Source organism: Argopecten irradians, chromosome 12 (assembly GCF_041381155.1).
Source record: "Argopecten irradians isolate NY chromosome 12, Ai_NY, whole genome shotgun sequence".
Classification (NCBI taxonomy): Eukaryota; Metazoa; Mollusca; class Bivalvia; order Pectinida; family Pectinidae; genus Argopecten; species Argopecten irradians.
In genome coordinates this window covers 36,954,188-36,978,783 of record NC_091145.1, presented here as the reverse complement: position 1 = coordinate 36,978,783, position 24,596 = coordinate 36,954,188, and the positions used below count along the sequence as shown (strand labels likewise).

The following is a 24,596-nucleotide window of genomic DNA, read 5'->3' as shown; positions in this document are numbered from 1 at the left end:
TACTCTACAGTGGAACTCAAGTGGTACCAAACTAACAGTGATATGTGTAAAACAACACCCTGGCTTATTGACTTTCTTTGTTAGGAGCACTGTAACCTGTGATCGAGAGTCCTCCACAACATATAACACTGTCACTTACACTTGACTAGGGACCCTTGTCTCAAGAGGCCATCATACTCCACAAGTACCACTAATTCTTTATGTAGCTTGCCAATATGGTTTCTATGAAGAGGTTTAAATCTTAAAACTGCATGTGACCCATGTAGACTACTGGTGAAATGTGAAGGATACTTAACACTGCAAATGTGATGATCGACCTTTAACTTTGTTGGAGAAATTGAGAGGGATAAAAGAAGCACAGTATTCCTTGTTCTATACATTTATGGATAAATGGTGGCATTTCATACTTCATGAATGTCGGTTAGAGCTTGAAATGAAAGCAGTGAATTACTTTTTTTCTGAAGGAACTGTTTTATCTCTTTGCTCTAAGTAGGCTGTTGTGTGCTGAGAGAAGTTTGGCATGGCAGTGACCTGCATCTAAGAACAATGTAAAATCTGGTAAGGCTAGACTCTCTCCAGGAGTGTAGGCTGTGGGCTGGAGATAGAGGCTGGACCTTTGACAGAGCTGACACGTCTACAACTAGTGTGTTATCTGAGCGTGTCTCACCACCCCTCCCTGGGTGTAGGAAGTGATCAGATTATCGAATCTCTCCCGCTGTATCACAGTTACAGAAAAAACTGTTTTTATTTAAACTGTGTTTAGCATGGAGAAAACATCTAAAATCTGGTTAGTATTTCTATTAACAACTTGACAGCTTGGGTTGTGTGAAATAGACTTGACAAGCAGTCTAGTTTTCATGAAAGGGATTTAAGCAATATAGCCTGGATTTTGTTAAATTGACTTGAAACATTTTTTCATTCGTGTGGACAGTTCAAAAAGCAAGATTTCATAAGCATACTTTTTGGTGATTTTTGGAAGTTTGGAAACATTTATGAGGGAAAAAATGTAAAAATTCTTGTAACTAATGTGTGATTTCATCAGACCAATTCGACTTCCATCAGTGTAAATTTTTCTGATACATGGAAGCTTATTCTACAGAGATAAGGACAGTTATGACGACCAAGCAGCAGAAAGTTTGCTGTTCACACTACCAGGAGGTTATCTGGTCATGTATTCATCATAAACATTCAATTTATTAGCTGGCTACTGATACTGACTAGCCAGTCCTACTGGTGGTCCTAGTCAGGCAGAATTATTGGCCATCGAACTGGAACATTAGCTGCATCAGCCTGTCACTGGAACCTTCATCACAAAAAAAGACAGGAGATTTAGCTCTGCTGCAGTGTACCCCTGACAGTCTATAATATACTGGACATTATGATATAGCTCAAACTGGAAGGGAACTCTTGTAACATTTCTGGTGCTCTAAGTAATTCTGAGGACAAACATTTTAATACGGAAGGACAACTTTCAATAAGTGTACGAGATGTTTTATAATTTTACTGATGACGAAGCTGGATATTTACTAGTGTAGCTTGATATCAAATTCAGTGATAAAATTTATTTACAGATATCAGATACAGCAGTCTTACTACATCAAGGAACTTTAATTTTTTGGTAATTTAACTCCGACAGCAGTGTCCTTTTTTGCCCTTGAACGACTTATGAGAAGCAGAGAGAGAGTTTTATCAGAGGGATACAAATCTCCAACACAGCTGTTGATTACAGATAAATACATAAACATATAATTTAAGTTTATGTCACAGAATCTATGTCTGTCTGTCATCATCTCCTCATCTGGCTCCTCACCACTCAGACAATAGAAAACTTGTCATCGAGGTGAGGTGTACGACAAGGCAGACCTGTGTAAGTGCTAAGGGGTGTAGCTACATCCCCCCTCAGGCTCTGTAACAGATTTCTACTACTGGCAGTCTCTGTTGTCATACCACAGCTGTTCATCTGATGGGGACATTATACACAAATGTGAGCAGACTTATTGTATCCAGATATCTCAACACTTGTGGGACTCGTTATTGTCGTATCTGTTTTGAGAAGTACATATCTGTATCCTGGGACATTTGGACCTTTGAATACCAGAGTCGCCAAATGGTGAAATGTAAAACTGCTTTAGATATCTCTGAAATTCCTGGATGTGCCTTACAATGATTAAGGATGACATGGAATAGAAAACTTGATATGTCTAGGATTGTTTTTATATTCAGGATCTCTGGGGATGAGTGATACTTAGTGATACTGCTAGTCTGGACAACAAACAGCACATGATTGAAGGTAGCTTTTCTGGGATAGTGATCGATTATAAGTATCTTGGATACATTAGTTTGTGACAATCCACATGAATATAAAAACCTGTGGTTGATGTAAGTATAAATCTTTGATCAGTAGTGATATAAGAGGAGCCTGTTGACAGTTGATGGAGCTATGAGGTATAGATAATATTGATGTACAGTAGTAGTGCTGACGCTGTATGTGATGTTACAATAATATTTACCCTGAGTAACATTAGTGTTAGGTAACACGTATATATCATCACTCGGGTAAACGGATCTCCACTCAGACAATAGCCTCAACACTATCTGATAGGTGTGTAGCCTCAACATGTGTGGGTGATGTTCTGGATGATTGGTGTATAATTGGTCACACTTGCTCTCACTGACAGTGTTATAGATATAGACAGACACTAAAAACACAGAGGGTACCACCAACATACTCAGGGTTAACACAGGCCTCTGTAACACCTGGGACGGAGAACCACAAAATACCCCGTGGTACCACCACCACCAGCCTCTGTGGTACCTAGGGCCAGGGTTACCACCAGTAACCTTTACTCGGGGTCACCACCAGATGTCAGCACTAGCAGCCACCGCCTGTGGTACCTGGGGCCATGTGATGACCCCCACAGCTGGTCGGTGTGGCTCAGCAGTGCTCTAATATGATGTTGATTGATAGTGTTACAGTTTATAGGTGTTATGGTTCAGATTAATTGTGTAAATGGTTAGAGGAGCTTTCCTCAGTGATTTACGGATTCTGTGTACACCTACGGTTGTGTTAATACACATCAGGATTATGTGATTAACTGCGGTGATAATCTTGTTAACATTTTATTGGATTGTGGTATTAGCCTAGATAATCTAGTTGTTGCTCTGTGGATTAATATATATATGGAATAAACAAGTGTGTGTGACTTAATTAAAATATGAGTGCATCTATGAATGAAATGAAGTAAATACCTGATAGATTCACACCTGGAAGGAAATATATTTATGTTTAGTTCGGAAAACAAAGACAGGATTACTGCGGTCGATCTGGATCTATTTGTGGCCATCGTATCCCAAATATGGTGCTGTTACAGGGTGTGTCCACAGCTACGCTGTCCAGTAGTAAAATGTCTATAAATAGTAACGTGTCGGATATGTCCAAGTCCAGTACTCTGACCAAGGACACTGGTTCGGATTCATCCCAGACTGGTACCCTGACCAAGGACATCAGTGTTTCAGAAATGTCCAAGACTGGCACCCTGATTAAGGGTACTGATGTTCATATACCAGACAGTCCTAAAACCAGCACACTGACCAAAGGTCAAGGTCAGGGACATAAGTGTGATAAAAAGGATCTCAGTAAGAACTGCAAATGTCAGGTCATCTTCAGACAGTGTAAAGGCAAGTATAGAAATTAAATATTAGTTCTAAGACGGTTACATATGTAGGATTTGTTTGTGGTGAAGTGTTTGACATATGAATTTGACCTTTTAAATTTCTCTTTTAATACTTTCAAAAACAACTTTTACATATTGTTATCTCAGTGTAGTCAGTGAAGTGTAAGATACAAAATCGATCTGACCTTGACCCTTTATATTATAAGGATCACTTTATTATGCATGAAGTGATGACCTTGAACTTTGACTTCACTTTTCCTGACATGGACTGTAATCTTGGGTTATCGGGTGTGTTACGATGTTGGTATCAGTAGTAACACGTGTTATGACGTTGTATCCTATCAGGTTTTTCCTCTGATAATGTTAACACACTGTGTTATGTAAGACATGAGAGTATGTCGGCTCCCTAAGAGTATTATAAAAAAGTTCTTCACTAGGTTCTTCTTTTGATGGTTATTACACATAAAACTTTCATTTCTTTATCTGGATCAAAATTTACATGATGGGTGTTGTCATTAGTAACATTGAAATGGGGGGTGGAGGGGGGGGGAGGCGCAGGGGACTGATTTGTATAGCATTCGTAACCCATCACATGTCTGGTTTGGTCCTGTCATGTCCATATCATCCCTCTCTGATTCTGTAATGTAAAGGGACTTGATATTTAAGTTTGTTGTTAGTATTACACAAATGATAGCACTATTGTCTAATAAAATCATGTCCATCATACATACAAATCTTCTCATGTCATTTTAAAGCATTTTACAAACTTAATTGTCCATTTCAAAATTGGCTGTCTGTTAGCCATTTTGTTTTCAGGTCAGTCCCAAAATGCAAAAAGCACAATTAAGGCTCAAGAGGTAAGCATGGCAGATTATAGTGAGAAAGGTTTTGGACACAGGTCAGGATAGACTCCATCTTTTACCAGATATTACATATGCTACTGTACACAGATTGTTGTGGTATAAGTTTATAAAACAGGTGCACTCCCTAGACAACACTTCAGTCTGTATATTGGGATTGTTGGGGGAAATTAATTCTGGTAAGAGCATGACATGTGCCACAAAGACTGTTGTGATAGCAGAAGTATGCTATGAAATTCACTGATTAATCTTGTTGATGTATTGCTCATGGACACTGGGTACGTTTGTTGTGTGTAAATTCATCAGCTTGTTCATCGCTAGGACTTTATTCTCCCCACTCGGAGGGAATCAAGAACAGTTCCCTTTAATATCTTTTCCAATTATGTTACTGATACAAAGTCTTATTTCGCGTGTGTTGAAGTGGAATTGAGCCATTATGCCATATCTATTCCCGTACACAGTAAATAGGTAGACGAATGCTATATAATCCTTATTTTAGTTTGATACCATGGCATGAAAGGCTTCAAGTATTTCTGAATATAATGAGTATTGGAAGAAAAAATTAAAAAAAAAAGAAAAAAAAAAAAAGATCCTGTTGATGTTGTTGTTGAGGTAAGGGGTAGCTGTCATGAAGTATCTGTATCATTAGTGTATTATAGCCATTGTCTGATACAGTAGCAGCTGTCTAGACATACACCCAGTCTGTATACACATCTCTGTTTCATGTCCCATACTCCACAGGAAACTAGATTTTACTATTATTGTTTGTTGGGCAGCAACAAATAGAAAGCTTTGTTACGTAACAGGAATATATATATGTATAACAAACCTTTGTTACCTACCTATAAAAACTTAATTTAATCAAAGAAGAAAGTGAACAGTTTTCTATTGTTAAGATGTTGCGGCTGTTATACATTGGTGTTTGTTATATATTCAGTCATGTCAAGGGAAATAACTCTGATAGGCTTATGGTGCTGATACATTCTTCATTGGGTTTTCAGTTATAATTTAACAATTTTCTTTTTAACATATTTTCTAAAAATTTGCTTTTTGTACCATATGTAATGATTTCTTTATACTTTCTTTCTATTTACACTCAATTTTAAATATCAGAATTACCTGGTATATAAGATACTAAATGCTTTCATAAATCTGGTATTCTGCAGATTTTTTGTTTGCCTGTTATCACTCTCCGGTGTCTTTACACACAGAGTTTCCATCATGAAAAATATTATGATACTAGTTTCTGTTTACAAATAAGCTTGAGGACTGCTCACTTCCAGGAATTCTACTAAAGTACACTACTTCTCCAGTAACTGTTAATCTCAGGCTACTGTAACTGGAGTAGACACAGTGATTAGGGGAGGTATCCTAATATAAAACATGTATAGAATGTTAACTCAGGCCTATAGTAGTCATTGTTACAGATGTAGCCAATCAAACAGAACATCTCTGCTATCTCAGTCCTTCATATAATACTCTTCATGGAATGATATTGATATCTCAGCTACCTAAGTCACCAAACATCAATTTCTACAGTTTGTCCTAAAATGATATGTCCATTATAATATGTTCATGTCTCAGGTAGAGCTAACTTTCTAATCCTTGAACAGAACATATGACTACTTTATCATACTGGTACTACTGTTTATGTAGATTTTGATTTAAACATTTGTTATGGTGGACTGTTAACATTTTAGCTATTTTGTATGTTTTTATCATAGTTTAAAGTACCAGTCCTTTTTTGAGATATCTTGTATAATGGAATTTTTCAAGAATCTGTATCTTTAAGCACTCTTCGAGTAAAAGTTGTTCTTTAGGAATTACTGCTGAAGTAAACGTTGTAATTAGTTGTTCTTTAGGAATAACTGCTCAAGTAAAAGTTGTTCTTTAGGAATAACTGCTCAAGTAAAAGTTGTTCTTTAGGAATTGCTGCTCAAGTAAAATTTGTTCTTTAGGAATTACTGCTCAAGTAAAAATTTTTCTTTAGGAATTATTGCTCAAATAAAATTTGTTCTTGAGGAATTACTTCTCAAGTAAAAGTTGTTCTTTAGGAATTACTGCTCAAGTAAAATTTGTTCTTTAGGAATTATTGCTCAAATAAAATTTGTTCTTTAGGAATTACTTCTCAAGTAAAAGTTGTTCTTTAGGAATTACTGCTCAAGTTAAAAGTTGTTCTTTAGGAATTACTGCTCAAGTAAGAGTTGTTCTTTAGGAATTACTGCTCAAGTAAAATTTGTTCTTTAAGAATTACTGCTCAAGTAAAAGTTGTTCTTTAGGAATTACTGTTCAAGTAAAAGTTGTTCTTTAGGAATTACTTCTCTCAAGTAAGAGTTGTTCTTTAGGAATTACTTCTCAAGTAAGAGTTGTTCTTTAGGAATTACTGCTCAAGTAAAAGTTGTTCTTTAGGAATTACTGCTCAAGAAAAACATTGTTCTTTAGGAATTACTGCTCAAGTAAAAGTTATTCTTTAGGAATTGCTTCTCAAGTAAAAATTGTTCTTTAGGAATTACTGCTCAAGTAAAAGTTGTTCTTAAGGAATTACTGCTGAAGTAAAAGCCATCCTAAGTTGTGGTGTAGACTGAGGAGTGGCCCCGTACTACCCTAACACAAACTGACAGAGCCGAGCTGTTTTTACACAGCAATATTTATATCTGACATACACAGATAGCACAGTATCCCCCCTCATTATCCTCCACAATCTTCACAACTCCTCCATCTTGGATTTACTTTGAAATTACTTTGGGAGCACACAAGTTGAGAGGCTGGGGTTATTTAAGGCTTTACCAGTCTTTTCATTCACAGTAAGTACATGTGCTATCGTTTATATACTGACCAATTATCTGGTACTGGCGTTTATTCTGGACAATTATCTTAGAATTGGCCAGTCATTCAGAGTTATTTTATCAGATAAAATGTCTTTGTTTTAGAAAATTAGTATAGATAATGCTCTGTGGTGTTATATTCATGTGTCACTGACCCTGGCTATTCTGATGTATCGTACAGATTACAGGAGAAATCGGTGGGTTTTAAAACAATCTAAACCAATTATCACTTGACATTGAGGAGACCCCTGTGTTTCCTATGTAAGTTGATGCTACAATAATACTGTAGTTTCTTTTACTCTACCATATATTTTATCCCCCCCCCCCCAAACCAGGTTTTAGAATTTAATACCTTGTCATTGTAGACTCTATATGCTATGAAATAATTTGAAAAAAAAGTTGTATACTGTGTTCACATACTAATGAACCATTCTCGTGTCGTTAAACTGTAAGTTTTGATTTCCATACATTAATACATATGTTAATTAGGACCCGGCAAGTATCAAGTTCTGATGCTCCATTTGTAATCTCAGCTTTTCCTCTCACTGCTTTCAGCTCATCATTTACTTGTTCTGATATCTATAAATCACACATCAGCTTTTAGTATTTTACTTGCTGAATGCTCATGCTTTTCACCTCCATGCTAATAAAAAGTTTGCTTTTCTTCATCTTCTTATAGTTAGTTGTTTGCATTTCTTCTGAAAAATTCAATACGATAAGAAAAATGTTATCTACACTTTCATCTTAAAATAGACTCATGGTGAAATTTATCATCCACACTGATAAAGATAACAAAATATTGTGATGTTAAAATCATCCAGTTTACACTACAGGATAACACTGATAGATCTGAACAAAATGTTGAGTAACGCACACATGCTTTACATGAGTCTTCACATCTGGGTACTTAATTAAAATCTTATTTAGTCACCTCACAGCTTTTCAATAGGTTATACCAGTTAGTAGGTATGAAAGTGTGAGTAACCAGGAATGAGCATCTAGAGTTGTAAAAAAAAAAAAAAAAAAAAAAAACGACTTAAGGCAAATACTGTAAAACCAAATTTCTTTCACAGCTATTAGATTTTCCGATTTCAGTTTCAAATTAAAACCACCAAGATTAATTCCCACGTTTTCAAAAACTGAATTGAAATATACGTATTTCAAAATTTTATCACAGTAAATAATATTTCATTATGATAAACTTGTGCGAATTTACCTTAATACTTGCAAAAAATTGTGAAAGTTATTTGCATCTGAAAGAAAATTGTTTAACAGTATCTTATACTATTTTTACTGCTACTATTCATAGTTTAATGTGTGAGACAACAGAATTGTTCCATGTCTTCCATCTGTGCAGATATTTGAGTTTAATGTATTATTATGTATATATAATATGTTATAACTCGATCCAGTGGCTGAGATCAGTGGAGCTATGCTGTATGGTGGTGCAGTATGAGACAGGGGGTTAGATGTGTTTGATCCCAAAGAACGATGTGCAGTATGTGGGTTGTATGACGCACACAATCTTAATCAGATATCTGTTAGCTTCTGATGCTTTCTCCTCTAAACTCCAACATATTTTCAGGCTCCATTTAAGTTTGGATGCCTGTACCATATCCCATGGTATTAAAGAACAATGTTCTATAATAAACCTGTGGAAATTCTTTAGCTCATACCTTAACTTCCAACCCTTCTTCACCATGAGTACAAATTTCTAGGGAGAGTGTAAATAGACTTGTTACTATTATTAAATGTCATATATTAGATACAAAAAACATCTTACTGATTTACCTCAGTCACCCTAAAGAACATTTTGGCTTTCTCCTATCTGGTTCAAGGACAGGAATGGTCTATTTATTTCCAGGAGTGAATAAGTTAAGGTAACAGTTATGTTACATATAGTGTATGGCCATTTTTAACAAGTCTTGTAGAAGAAGCACAAATAAACCTTGAAACAGTAATTTAATTTGAACTCTAGAACTGCTTTTAATTGACATGTTATCAACCAAAATTCTGCCCAATTTCCTTCAAGATTTGCGTGTGTTTTGGTGGTACATACACGCCATATATATAATAAAGTAGGATATATACAGATCTCCTACCTAATTATGTTGTGATGTTACTGCTCTCAAACATTAGTCTGTTGGCAGTGTATACAAGGCTCTCCGATGTCACTTTGTAAACTCAAATATACACAGTCTGGTGCAAACCAAGTACACTTCTGTTTAGTTATCATATCCATGTTCTCTAGGAAATTCATATCTATTGAACTATCAAACACCCAAGTTTACATAAAAGATGCAATTTTAGTAATTGCAATGCATCCTAATTTCTTTTGCAAAAAATCAAATAGATGGTTTTTAAATTAAAAATTATATCAAATTAATGATTCTGTTTTCATTAGACTCCATAGAAATTAACTTTTTATTCCTGAAATAAGTAATTAATGTTTTGAAGCATTTTTAAAGCTCCTCCGTTCTAGTTCATATTATGAAAATGTATGCAAGATTGAACTGAAATTGCACAATGTAATTCCAGAAACAGAAGTTTATACAAGAGGACCCTGAGTTCATATGTTCCCAGATGTTTTTATATGAAGTATAGTCCCAGATGTAGATATGTTTAGAAATGGCCCAGATATATATGTTATGAAGCAGGCCAGATGTTACTATGTGTTATGAGCGGTTCTGAACCTCTAGTTTGACCCCTAGAAGAACTTTGTTAACTGATCAGGTCAGTCTCTGACATTCCAAAGACTGACATTCCAAAGTCTGCTGCTGTTTTCTTTTGTTTAAAGATGACAAGATCAATCTGAAGTCTGTGTCGTTACAGCCCCTACCCCCCCTCACTATTGTGCCATGTTTTTTCTCCCTTAGCCTTTAGTGGTATATATCTCACTCTGAATCTTCTCCAAATGTCTGACTGCTATAGATGTCTCCTTTCCCATTCTTCTGAACCCCTCCCCTATTTTCTCCCTGTATTAACCCCCATCCTAATTTTTTCCTCTTTTTCTTTCTCTTTTAACCTCCCCCTCCCAACCCCCACCCCTTATTTCCCCACTCCTTCCCCTAAACCTCTAACCCTCCCCCCATTATTTCTCGGCTAACTCCACTAATGAACCCCCATTCTCTACTCAACACCTCCTAACCAGCCTCCTAACAAACCCACAGTGAAAGGAGTATAGTGATACATTTTTGTGAGGCACACTTTATAACTGTTTGAATGTTAGAAGATACTAAAAATCAGTAAAAGCATAATGCCTCCTATTGCAGATAGATAATTGTTTGTGACTTATGTATTTGGAATAGTTAAACAACAATATTTAATTATGGAATTGGTCAAGGCCGTTAATCTTACTGAACTAATTACATATGACATGTCTTTAAATGGACAAAGAGCATATTTGAGGTTGTAAAACAAAATCAAAGAAACATTACCAGTTTTATGTCAACAAAGATTGATAAAATCATAAGAAATATTTGTAACATTTGTCTATTTATCAACCTATTCTATTAAACTACTGACTTATACTTGACCTTATAATCCCCAAACATCATTTCTGGAATGTATCTAGAACCTAATGTTGATTGAACCTTGGGTCTACCAGAGAATGGGGTGGCTTTGATGATAAGTTTGATTGCACCCATGCACTGATGCAGATATATACACACACAGAGATAGGCCAACTGTAGAGGGCTGGGGCAGTGCAGACTCTCAGCCTCACCACGTAAATAAACAGACTTCCTACAGTTTGGTAAATAAGTGTGAATGGTTGATGGAAGCAAGGCATGATTACGTGATTGTAGCTATAACTTCTCGCCATCTTGTATTTTACAGAACTTCCGTTTGGCTGGGAGAAGGTGGAAGATCCCCATTTCGGAACCTACTTTATCGAGTAAGTAAACTTTGTTTATTCTCGTCAAACATTTTCTCTGTTTGTATGAGGATGCTGGTCCAGTAACACAGTCAGAGTAGCCTGTCTGGTGTGGAAAGCTAAACTTGCTTCAGTTTCCCAAGTAGACTTTACTTGTTGCTAAAAGTTTGAAGTACAGTGCCATTTGAATGATCACAGATACTATAACTTTTGGTTGTTTGATAGTTTTTATATGTCCATATGGCCAGTAAATTTGTGTTATCATCTGTCACATGTCTGCAGGGATAACAAACCTTGATATCATCAGACTTCTCATAAAAATATTCCTGATATGATCAGCCACTAGGTAGCTCCTTGTGTTACATCACCACCTCCATCATCTGCTGCTATGGTTTACAGTGTTGGAGTCATTCTTCTTTCACAATGTCATTTAAGTTAATCAAAATTAGATGGAGCATAGCAATGGATTAGTCATTATGAATGTTGAAAGTCTCATGAGGCTGTCTCAGGTGTCTCAACATAATATCACAAGGTCGCCATCTATGTGTCACAAGTTTGAATCCCATACATGTGGCCAAGTGCCAGGTACTGACTGTTGGTAAGTGGTTTTTATCCAGGTACTCCAGCATTTCTCTACCATCTAAACCTGGCACATCCTTATAAATGACCCTGCTAATATAGGATGTTGAAGTAATCAACCTTACCAAGTCTTATGCTGATGTTATCAACACCTAATCATGTTGACTGATCCTAAAATGTCACAAAGATCACTGGTACCCTCATCACAAATCTGGAAAGATACAGACATGTTGTTCATCACCAGGTTATAACTGTATGTTGGGGATTTTCCTTCTTGGCTTTCTTCACCATCCAATCATGGCACATTCTCGAAGTGTCAAGTGGCAATAAATTGAACTTAAAAACCAAATGAAACAAATCATTCCAGAAACAATCATAATGATAAGCTTTTTCAGTGAATATAGCCATGTAAACGTGTTCCTCTCCTTTGTCTAAAGAGAATTTCACAAATGCATTTCTGTAAACCAGTTTATTTTTGGGTATAGAATATTTTGTGTCTTTATTATTTTCATCATAGTCGTGAATATATTAATTTATGATCAGGGCCTTTTGCTGACATTCCTGCATTCATATGTAATTGTTTTATTCTTTTAGATTTGAATTTGTGTTCAAGCTTTCTCATAAAATTATGCACAAGTTTGTAGAACATGATTAAAAGTACGTTCTTGTTACACTGATTAGATATGTTGAACAATTAGACTATGAACTTTTAAGATATTGTGTGTCCCCGGGTGATATCTAATCCATGACCACTTAACTTGATTGATCATCATCTTTACTGTCAGGGGAGTATAGAGGTGACCTTGATTCACTCAATCACCCCTGAAGTTCTCTAATGAACTGTTCCAGCTTTAGTTATAAAAGAGAGTAAATGTGTCTTCAGGGTGAATGAGTTCACGGTATCAATAAGCTGGCAGTCTATAGGGTATGCCATGGTGTCTCTTTATCACAAGCTATGCTGATCATTCGCTCTAAAATGCAGTACATGTGATCATCTCATTAACCCATATACTAGCTATAGCTTTCTCAGTTAAAAAAGCTTCTCCGTACTTCAGCTAATTGAGAACAGACGTTTGTTAATTAGATGAAGGCATTTTAGTGATTAATCCCTTTTTGTGGTTATGTAATGGGCTTTTATGGGTACTGATTAAGCGATGAAACATTACTTGATATAATTATTTTTGGGAATATAGTGGTTGGTGTATTGAATCAAGAAAGAACTGTTTTTAGTATTGGAAAGGAAATGATAAAACAGGTGACTGTGGGAGGGTCCGACTGGTGAGAGAGTATTTTATTACATTGGGTTCTATAAACAAGATCACCATGGCCCTATCATACTTCTTCTGGGAAGGCATTATATTGTAATAAAAACTTCCAAGGCATTTCAATAAGATTTATTTGGATCTCTGATACTGCAGCTGGCTTACATAGATAACATGTACTGGCAGGTTATTGTACAGGTAGGCTATAGAAACGCCAAGTGGCAGTGCTGTGATGGTCTGCCAATATGTGATCTATGTATGTTGGCAGTGGTAGGGACCCCCTGGGTATAGACAGAACAACAGTTGTGTGTATGCTGCAGTACACCTTGGTATACCTGGTACAAAGGTTCTCGAGTCTCTACAGCTAAGGACTACAATACTAGTATAGACTTCTGATTAATCATTAATGAGGCTAAAGCAGATTTAGGGATAAGTCTAAGTAGATCCATATAAACCATGTTGTTCTTCCAAATCACTGCAGAGGTTTCTGTGGCTGAGTGGATATGGTGTTCTTACCACACTAACATACTGCAGTCTCCCAAAACATGCATTCACTTCACACATAACACACCACCTCCACCATGTGAGATAGCTGTCAGGAACTGTAGGTTGATGAGTTTTCTCTTCGATGATCTGTGATGATTCAGGTACCTTGGCATAGCTAAGCCAAAGTAACTGGATTCAGGTACCTTACCATAGCTAAGCCAAAGTAACTGAGTTTTCTCTGTGATGATCTGTGATGATTCAGGTACCTTAACAGAGCTAAGCCAAAGTACCTGGATAAAAAGCTTTTCTTCATCCCCTTAATCTGGCAAGTCCTTAAATATCCCTAGCTGTTAATAGGACATTAAACAGCATATAAGCTCATGATCAAATCACTGTAGCTTTCTACAAAATTACAAAAGTTTATTTTGAATTCATTTTATTTTGTTCCATCAAAGATAAATCTTTTTTCCCTATGAACCTATGAAGGTGTTAAAAAAAACCTAAAAAACTATTTGAATGTTAAAGATAAGCCATCTATTACATCAGTTTCCCAGTTTATATTTTCTGCTACATACCTTGAAGAATTTCATGCGGTACGGTGTAAATTATTAATGTTGAGTAGAAATCTACCTGAGTATACAGGTGTGTGTGAGGTTCCTTGTTACCAGGTGGGTATTTCTCCCTAGAATGGTACACACATGCCTTACACTAAACTGACCAGAGCATGTTCAGGCGCACGGAGAAATATAGGGAGGGTTAGCAGCTCTAACGACATGGAATTTCATCTTTACTCTGTAGGGCTATAAATTATCACCTTATAGTAAGAATATCTTTAAATGAGGAAGTAAAATTTGTTTCATGCTTTTGTAGAATTATTACCATATCACAAATGTGTTTCACAAATAAATAGGATTACTGACAGTATTTTTTATCTGCTTGATTGAGTGATTTTTGTTGTTTCAGCCATGTAAACAGACGAACACAGTATGAGAACCCGGTGTCTGCAGCAAAGAAACAGCAGCAACAACAAGGTATGGTACAGGTGTTAAATGGCAGATCAGGGTGTGACATTCAGGGTTATTAAAGTATCTCTTATATCATATATGATTTGAGCTTCAGATCATGGTGTTAAATTCAAGGTTATGACAACACACTCATGTAATTTCAAATTATGTTTTTGCTTCATATTTCTTGATATTTTGATATGTAAAAATAACTTTATCAAATATTGAAATAAGGTAAAAGGGAGAAAACCAACACTCCTACCTAACTACTATGAATGCCTAGGATCCTTTGTGTATAGTTTTTATCAAAGATGTTGTAAAATGGTAAATAAAAACAGGTTGATGACAAATAATGTTGTATTTATGGGTTTATTATTCAGGCAGTATTTTGATTCCTCTACAAGTACCATTTATTTGTACTAATTGTGTGATAAACTATGATCATAAAATATTAATTTTCTTTGTCCCAAGAGTTACATTTAAACGGTTCAGTGTTTGTTGGTACAGGAAATGATGTAAATAGTACACTACCTCGCACAAAGAAAAGTCAGGATCAAGCCAAAAGGTCCGCCAGTGATACCAACATGAGTAGTCGAGGAGCGCCACCTGGTATGTAACAAGGGAGATAACTGTTTAGGGGAGACACCTGGCCAAGTTTTATCAATGTTCCTTAACTGATGGAAGATTCTTAAAATTCATCACAGAAAAACCATTACATAGGTTAAGGAGCTTTAGTCATTCCCTTAATTTCTGTAATGTTTTGGAGAATTTTAAGTAAAGAAACTTTTTTATGTGAAGGAATTACAATGAAACTGTGGCATGTTGGATTTGTAGTGGTCAGGGATCTGACCAGATGATTGTTGTCCTGACTTGGAGTAATAGATTGCATGTGAACATGGAGGCAAACATTGACTATGTGCTTCTCGGTTTTCTGTACTGTTCTTTTTTCCTGAGGTTCTGCTTTTTTGCTTTGACTGAACTTTAGAAAAGGAAATGTGTTAATATTGATTCTGTTATTTCTATCTTAATATTATCTTTGAATTAAAAAAAAACTAGTTATGAATAACCAGAAATGTATTTTACATATAACATGTAATAAACAAATACTTTAATGTCACAATATCTTACATTGTTCTCTGGTAATTTGAATTGATTTGATAATGAATTGAATGCTGTTGTACTGATGTGCTTTTACCAATATAATCAGAGTGTAACTGTAATCGTGTGTTGACTGATGAACCTAGACGGCATGTTTCACTCTGGCCCACGTGGCCTGGAGCGCTGTGTATTATTGGATTGCTCTGCTTATCAATTAATACAGCAGGTGTTTGGACAGTTTACATTAAGCCAACTAAGATTTACATTTTATACTTTATTGATTTTGTCTGTAAAGTTGTTCATTTGGAAAAAAATCACAAAAATAAAACCTTTTCTGAAAAATATAGTTAAACTTAGAAATTGTTATTGCAAATATTGAATACTTTTAAAAATTAGAAATCTGTTTGATCCAATAAAGTGGTACCTTTGCTAAGAGTGTAACTGTCCTAACATTTGTTGTACTCTGACAAACTCGGCCTGTGATTCACCACAACATTTGAACAACAAATTAATAAGCCTTAATAATGATAACTACATCAAATTTCTTATAGAATGACTATAAAAAATTATTAATGAAGAAATAAATGACAAAAATGGTACATAATGAAAGTGTACTTAATTTTATGATAGCAAATTCACTTTTACATTACGCCTCCTTATCCAAAGATTTATCCATCAATCAAAAAAGAACTTCTATCATATGCCTCCAGTATGGGTAACACATTCTTGTTTTTTTATCCCTCCAATCCTTTTATGTCCTATCTGGATATTTAAAGGCTAGGACATCATGTTTCAGATATGTTTAGTTGATTTAATGTCATACTACTGTAGAATGTACTATTATCCTAACCAATCTGATAATATACATCTTATCCAGCCCATTAGATGTAAAATACCACTGAGAATGAATGCTACATCTCATCTAAGCAGTCAGATAGGATATTTCATTAGATCTAACCAACCAGATATAACGTTATATTTTATCTACAGGAAATCTGATCAGATATGATGTTACATTTGATCTACCTGGTAATCAACCAGGTATATGATGCTACATTTTATCTACCTGATAATCAATAACATAGGATGTTTCATTTGATCTAACCAATCAGATAAAATATTATAATTTTTGCTTAGAAATGAGAAATGTTTGACCAATTTGATGTCCTGTTGTTATATCTGACCAATCAGATAGAACGTTGTATCTGACCAATCATATAGAACGCTATATCTGACCAACAAGAATGTTTTGGTGATCCAACCAATCAGAGTGTTTTAGTAATCTGACCATTAAGAATGTTTGGTAATTTGACCAATCAGAATATTTTAGTGATCCAACCAATCAGAATGTTTTGGTAATCTGACCAATCAGAATGTTTTGGTAATCTGACCAATCAAAGTGTTTTGGTAATCTGACCAATCAGAATGTTTTGGTGATCCAACCAATCGGAATGTTTTGGTGAATCTGTGCATGCCTTGGCTGGTAATCCTAGCATGATTGTTCTCCTTGTTTCCTACAGAGTACAACAGTCATCACCCTGGAGCTGGGCGCAGAAGGAGAGGTGTGTCCCATTATCTGTCAATGTACTCATACTATCTGTCCACCATTAAAGGACACACCATAGTCTATAAAAATGGTAGTTTCTGCTTGTCCTTAGAATTCAGCATAAAGAGAGTGGAAATTTACCCATTATTAGGATGGATTGGGTGTGCTGTTCAGTATCTCTGACAATATATGTATGCTTCTGTGAAATAGCACATTATAACATACCTAAGTCTCCCAAAACACAAACTCACAGATCACATCCATCCAAGGGAGATCATCCTTGTTCAATAACCAACTAACAACATCTACTTGAAGGACCTTACTAAGAATTTACTTACAAGCTTACAGGATCATGGCTATTCTGTACTATGTAATATGTTATCAACTCTTGTCTTGAACAGTACATTTTCTACCAGTATTAACTGTAGTTCCTTGTATCATAATAGCACCAATGCTCTGATATCAATTGTGCTTTGATTGTTAAAAAACAAATTACTGGCAATGACTTGATACAGAAAAATATGTTTTTGATCACAACACTGAAGACATTTATGTTTTACAGCCAACTGCTTACGGTTCGGTTCCTGGTGATGGGCTAAGATTAGAATCAAATGAGGATATGTGTGGGCATCAATGATTGACTAGATGTTAACAAGAAATTAACAAGAAAATAAATGCAAATCAGTAACTGTAGCCAAAGATTACATCTTGTATCTCAGTATACCAATTATTCATTGTTTTATTATATTTATCCATGATATAACCCAACACTGCTTTGAAGTAGTAAACATATTTTTGCTGTTTTCTCTGTCCTGTTCTCATATTGATAAAAGATGATAATTGAAAACAATTTATGATTGTAGAACGGAGGTTCACAAAGAATCCTGCCGAATTAAAGGGTGAGATGAAGAAGACTGTGTTAGTGAAAAGTATACGTGGTTTAGGTTTTACAATTATCGGAGGTGATCGAGCTGATGAGGAGTTTCTACAGATAAAGAAAGTGGTAGAGAACGGTCCAGCCCATCAGGACGGTGTACTCAAAACTGGTATGTACAATTATAGTCTCTTCTGATTACAAATAAGGAGGGGAAGTGTTACATTAACACTGGATTATTTAACTTGTGATAAAAAATATAGATATATGGGAGAAATAATGTTGCTCCGAAAGAATTATCATCTACAACTAAAGAAGATAGATACTGTGAAGTAATCTGGAATAAACCAATATACATTACAATACCATCAGCACTATAAGTATAATCAGGTTTATTGTGATATTGATGACAAATCTCTCGTTACAGGTGATGTTCTTGTATTTGTGGATGGTAATAATGTGTTAGGCTATACTCATCAAGACATTGTTAATCAATTCCAAACCATTCCTCCGCATCAGAAAGTCGACCTAGAAGTCTGTCGCGGCTATGGGTTACCTTTCGACCCCGAGGATCCTAACACGGAGATCATTGTGACGGTGGCCGTAACTTTACCGGGAGGTGACACGCCCACCAGCGCGGCACCACCTTCTTATTCCTCAGCTAACGACTTTGATTATTTAAATACCTCAGCCAAAAGTTTAAAATCGCTGCCCGACCTCACACGGTCGACAAACAATAATTCCTCAGACGGTTTATCCCATGGGAATAGTGGTAACGTTAATAGTGATATTACGCCTGATGTGCTGACGTTGTTTAATTCTAAACCAGTTATTCTATCAATGAATATTGTGAGAGGGGAGATGGGGTTTGGTTTTACGATAGCTGATAGTCATTTTGGACAGAAAGTGAAACAGATTCTGGACAAGCCGCGGTGTAAAACATTACAGGAAGGGGATATTCTACAGGAAATTAATGGTATAAATGTGAAGGACATGTCTCACAGTGAAATTGTGGGGGTTCTTAAGGACTGTCCACAGGGACAAGAAACAAAAATCATCGTCCAAAGGGGAGGTAAGTGGTTTTACTAGGTTTTATCTTGTTTTTAGAAAAGTTAATGTGTGTATGATTTGATAATGAGAATTTCCATATCGATTGATTCATTAGAAATGGACTGAATCTTATATGAATCACCAATCTAGATTTACATTGATATTAGCTATTGATTGTCAATTGAACCACAGCAATGATAGACAAATGTAGACTTTGGCTTTTCTGTCTTCACACACATCTTCAGGCACACTAAGCATAGTTGTTATAATTGTAGTTGTACAAGCTTAAGCTTGTGAGATTGTGAGTTTCCTCATTTGCCTTGTAACTTGTAAGACACTACAATAACTTGTCAGTAAGCTCATTGATATATTTTGTGACATTTGAGGTCAAGCTTGATAAACAGTTTCCATCTGATTGAATAATCTAATGATATTGATGTCACAACAAACTGTTTTTCATAAAATGTTATACTGTAAGCCAACTTTTTTCTGCGGCTACTAAATTGTGAATTCCATTTCACAAGTTTGCGATGATTAACATTCGCAAATTCAAAAATTAAATGGAAATTCATATTAATTGAAGAGCTGTATATGTTAGTTATCGGATATAAACTTTAAACATCCATTGTGAAATTCACAAAAATAAATCGCTCACAGAAGAAATTTGTTTTACAGTATAGTAAATTGTTGTAAGGACATTTTATCTATCATTAGAATTACCAACATAACTCTGCCTATCCTATTAGGTTTTCAGTCCTTTACTATATATATGCATTAGAAATGCCTTTTCATAATTAAGAATACAAATGGACAGAGCTTATCACCGGTGATAATGTTAATTGAGAAAACTGAAACAAAGATGTTTGGTAGATTTTTGCCAGGTCATAAAATGTTTCATCAAAGTTGTCCTTTGAGGTTGAAAAAGAGGTCCACTGTATCGTCAATATGTATTGTGTAATGAGGTCCACTGTATCGTCAATACGTATCGTGTATTGATTCAGGTCCACTGTATCGTCAATACGTATCTTGTATTGCTTTAGTGTATTTTCACTATAAATCATATTGTTTTAGCCCTTCCCAGCCCTACTGTTAATTGATTATAGACATCGTGTCCAGGCAGGTGTTAAGTGTTTTATCATCGTCGTTATAGCTACAATAAATGTTTCCATATCATTTCCATACTCAGTTTAAGTGGTTATTTGTTTTCATCATTTGTTGAATAATTTTTTTCTTTCAGGTCTGCCATTGAAAAGTAAAAAACCTATCAAACCAGTAAGTATACCAACAAATACAACTGGATAGAAATTATGTATTAATAGATAATAATGTTAATAGAAGTGACAATGTTTCGTATGGGAGGGGAGTATAAATTCTCTGTGAACAGGTGATTTCCTGTTTTATCACTGATACTATTATCAAACAGTTGCCATAGTTTTGGAGAAGTAAATTAAAAGTGTTTGTTAACCCCCACATCTCCATGAATTTACAGGTGTTGACTGTAGGTTGACATATTTTCTTTTAGTATTCCAGATTTCTAAACATATATAAACTGTTACTTACTATGATTACACTGACTAATAAAATGGCCCAACAACAAAAATCAAATGATACCAAATTAAGAATGAAGATATCAATGAAGAATGTTCATATCAGAATATTACTTGTTAAGCGTGAAATGACAGATGTCCCTCATGTACAGCCAGTACAGATTGAAGTTGGTCCTTGACCTGGAATTAGATAATAACAGTAGATGAAAATTGTTTTGATGACAATTGGCATTTTACTCATATGTAATTCTTGGTATTTAACTGGCAATTATTAAGGGTCAAGGTTTTAGGAGATAGCTTTTATGCTAATTTCTTGATGGAGTCGCAATATCTGCATAATTATAAATCTTCTGCATAAAACAGAAGAAAAGAAATTCTCACGTTATTTGCATGATTATAGTTAATATAGAACTACAAGATTAAGCTATATAAAAATAACATAGCAATTTAACATTCACATATGATTATCAAGTTGTACAGCAATGTTTATATAATTTACAGGCACATTCGCCAGATGATGGTTCAGCACTGAACAACTCTCAACCAGGGGCTTATTTCTTTGAGAACGGAGGTGACTCCAATATGTTAGGTAACTATAACCTTATATGATAATATATAATGATTGTCAATCTGTTAGGTAACTATAACCTTATATGATAATATATAATGATTGTCAATCTGTTAGGTAACTATAACCTTATATGATAATATATAATGATTGTCAATCTGTTAGGTAACTATAACCTTATATGATAATATATAATGATTGTCAACTGATGTAACTATAACCTTATATGATATATATTGGTCAATCTGTTAGGTAACTATAACATTATATGTAATTTATATAATGATAGTCAATCTGTTAGGTAACTATAACCTTATATGATAATATATAATGATTGTCAATCTGTTAGGTAACTATAACCTTATATGATAATATATAATGATTGTCAATCTGTTAGGTAACTATAACCTTATATGATAATATATAATGATTGTCAATCTGTTAGGTAACTATAACCTTATATGATAATATATAATGATTGTCAATCTGTTAGGTAACTATAACCTTATATGATAATATATAATGATTGTCAATCTGTTAGGTAACTATAACCTTATATGATAATATATAATGATTGTCAATATGTTAGGTAACTATAACCTTATATGATATATATATAATGATGATTGTCAATCTGTTAGGTAACTATAACCTTATATGATAATATATGATGATTGTCAATCTGTTAGGTAACTATAACCTTATATGATAATATATGATGATTGTCAATATGTTAGGTAACTATAACCTTATATGATTATATATAATGATTGTCTATATGTTAGGTAACTATAACCTTGTTGTATTTATAGTGACCATTGTTTCTGTTGTTGTTTACTCTGTAAAAAAGATGATGTTGTTGTTTATTAGTTTTCTGTTGTGTATGTTTATACTCCGGTAATACACACATAAAAAAGATGCTGTTTTTAAAGACCCATATCCATGATAATTATAATGAGACTTATTTGTGGCGATGAGATAATGATTGGTAGCTGTTCTCACAGATTGTAGGATCCCAGCTAATTATCTAATCCCTGTTGATAAACATGTACACAGCGGAATGTTCTTAACGGATGTTAGGTTTAAAGCTGATGAGTGTATACCATTGTGAAGGTGAATGCAGGTAAATTGTTCTGTTGGTACAGAAAATCAATATGAAAGGTTTTGTATGACATGTATCTATCATCTTATATAGCTATCACAGCTCCCAGCTTGTAAGATGCTAGATTGATAGAGGTCATAGGCGTAAGAACCTTATATAGCTATCACAGCTCCCAGCTTGTAAGATGCTAGATTGATAGAAGTCATAGGCGTAAGAACTTATATAGCTATCTGAGCTCCCAGTTTGTAAGATGCTAGATTGATAGAGGTCATAGGCGTAAGAACCTTATATAGCTATCACAGCTCCAGCTTGTAAGATGCTAGATTGATAGAAGTCATAGGCGTAAGAACCTTATATAGCTATCACAGCTCCCAGTTTGTAAGATGCTAGATTGATAGAGGTCATAGGCGTAAGAACCTTATATAGCTATCACAGCTCCCAGTTTGTAAGATGCTAGATTGATAGAGGTCATAGGCATAAGAACGTTATATAACTTTCACAGCTCCCAGTTTGTAAGATGCTAGATTGATAGAGGTCATAGAAGTAGGAACAAAAAGAAAATGAAGCAAAATCTTCAAAACAATTTGTCAAGCAATAGCATGATTTCTATTTTTATATTATCTACAGGTAAACAACATAGAGGTTTATCTAGCAGCGATGATTTTCATGTAGAAAAAGGTAAGGTTTCATATACATGTATCATAAATATGATAACTTAATGATAATCTGTAAAACCGCTGGCAGGAATCTTGGCCTTAGTACATCTTTCCTACGGTGACAATACCTTGACATCACACCTGTAAGCCTATCATTTCATATAATAAAGGGTATACCCCTCCTGTAGACCACAATTCTTATCAACAAGGATAAAAGCTAAAATCAATTCTCGTTGTGCAGAGAACATGGTGATGATGCTAGTAATCTATTGCTTTAGCCAGTTTTTATGTGTTGATGCAGTAATGTTCAACTTGATGTTGTATCTTGGTCAGGTGCAAGCTTGAAAGGCAGCACAAACGACTGTAGTGACAATGTGTACTACTGCACTGATTTGATTCATTGTTGTGATGGATAAAACAAGCACCACCTGTTTGAATGTTCGACACATTGACATCAGTAATGAATCCTACTTTTATGTCTATGTTACAGAAAACAGGGATGAAGTGGATTCGTCGTCACGTCCAAAAACCCCAACACATTATGATGGCAGACCAAAGACTCCATCAATGAACGACAACCGACCAAAAACACCCACTAGGACCATGGGACCTAACATTGATAATCGAAATAAATCTAGTATGGATAATCGCCATCCCTTATCAGAAATGCAAAATCGTGTTCAAGCCAATGATGATAATTCGCGAGATTTCGGAAGTCAGGGTGTAGAACTGAATCAGTCTCGGTCGTCATCAGAGTTTTATAGTAATTCTGGGAGCTATGACTCGCGACCCCCACCTGGGCCAAGGTACGACCATCAACGACCCCACAGTCGTCAGGAAGGCTCAAGACCAAATCACACTATGCACAATAGTAATTATAACCACCAGGATAGGGACCGTAATGACAATAGGTTTGACCGTGGAGATCATGCTAAACCCGGTATGCTGCGTAGTCGGACCCCTGGTCCTGAAATGTTCAATAGTAGACAGGGCTCGGACTACAGAGGGGACGCCAACAGACCCAAGACTCCAACAGCTCAGGATATGAGGAGTAAAACGCCCCTCCCAGGAATGACCTATGGTGGTAATTTAGACTTCTTAATGCATGGTTCACGCAATCATAATTCAATGGGGATGAATGGGACGTCCCGACATTCGGGTTACTCTGGGTACCAGAGGCCCCAGTGGGGGCATCATAATTCCATGGATTATCCTGGATCTCCGCCAGTGCAGCGTAGGGGTGAAGGTCTACATGACAATTTTGACAATCGGCCATTTGGGAATGGTATGAACAACTTCTCTGGTGGAATGGGTGCTGGTCGCCCGCCGCGACAGAGTACCTCGTTTGAGGAAGTAGAGCCATCACCTAGTAACCTTATGAGAGTGCCAAGAAAATTCCTTCATTCTAGTTCCTCCTTTAATAGCCAAGCATCTCTCAATCAATCACCACGGATACCACCAAGGTTTCCTAGTGATGACGGTGGATACTTGGTATCTACAGTAACATTACAGCGCCAGGAAACGGGATTCGGTTTTAGAATCATCGGTGGAACAGAAGAGGGCTCTCAGGTATGTAGTATCAGAAATCATA

At 35.5% G+C, this 24,596-nt stretch overlaps 1 protein-coding gene across 10 annotated transcripts in view; it reads left to right on the top strand.

Moving 5' to 3' along the window:
• Positions 1-24,596, top strand: part of LOC138304865 (membrane-associated guanylate kinase, WW and PDZ domain-containing protein 1-like) — a 75,195-nt gene that overhangs the window by 40,123 nt on the left and 10,476 nt on the right. For 8 of the 10 annotated variants that reach the window (XM_069245210.1, XM_069245205.1, XM_069245202.1 and 5 more), the window contains 10 exons: positions 11,197-11,254; positions 14,524-14,591; positions 15,072-15,173; positions 17,183-17,224; positions 18,072-18,254; positions 18,510-19,154; positions 20,370-20,404; positions 21,181-21,268; positions 22,977-23,027; positions 23,496-24,574. In XM_069245210.1, the coding sequence (XP_069101311.1) occupies positions 11,197-11,254; positions 14,524-14,591; positions 15,072-15,173; positions 17,183-17,224; positions 18,072-18,254; positions 18,510-19,154; positions 20,370-20,404; positions 21,181-21,268; positions 22,977-23,027; positions 23,496-24,574 (2,351 nt within the window). Of the gene's footprint in view, positions 1-746; positions 3,679-11,196; positions 11,255-14,523; positions 14,592-15,071; positions 15,174-17,182; positions 17,225-18,071; positions 18,255-18,509; positions 19,155-20,369; positions 20,405-21,180; positions 21,269-22,976; positions 23,028-23,495; positions 24,575-24,596 lie in introns of those variants that run through there. The other 2 variants (XM_069245209.1, XM_069245204.1) reach the window with 2 other exon arrangements.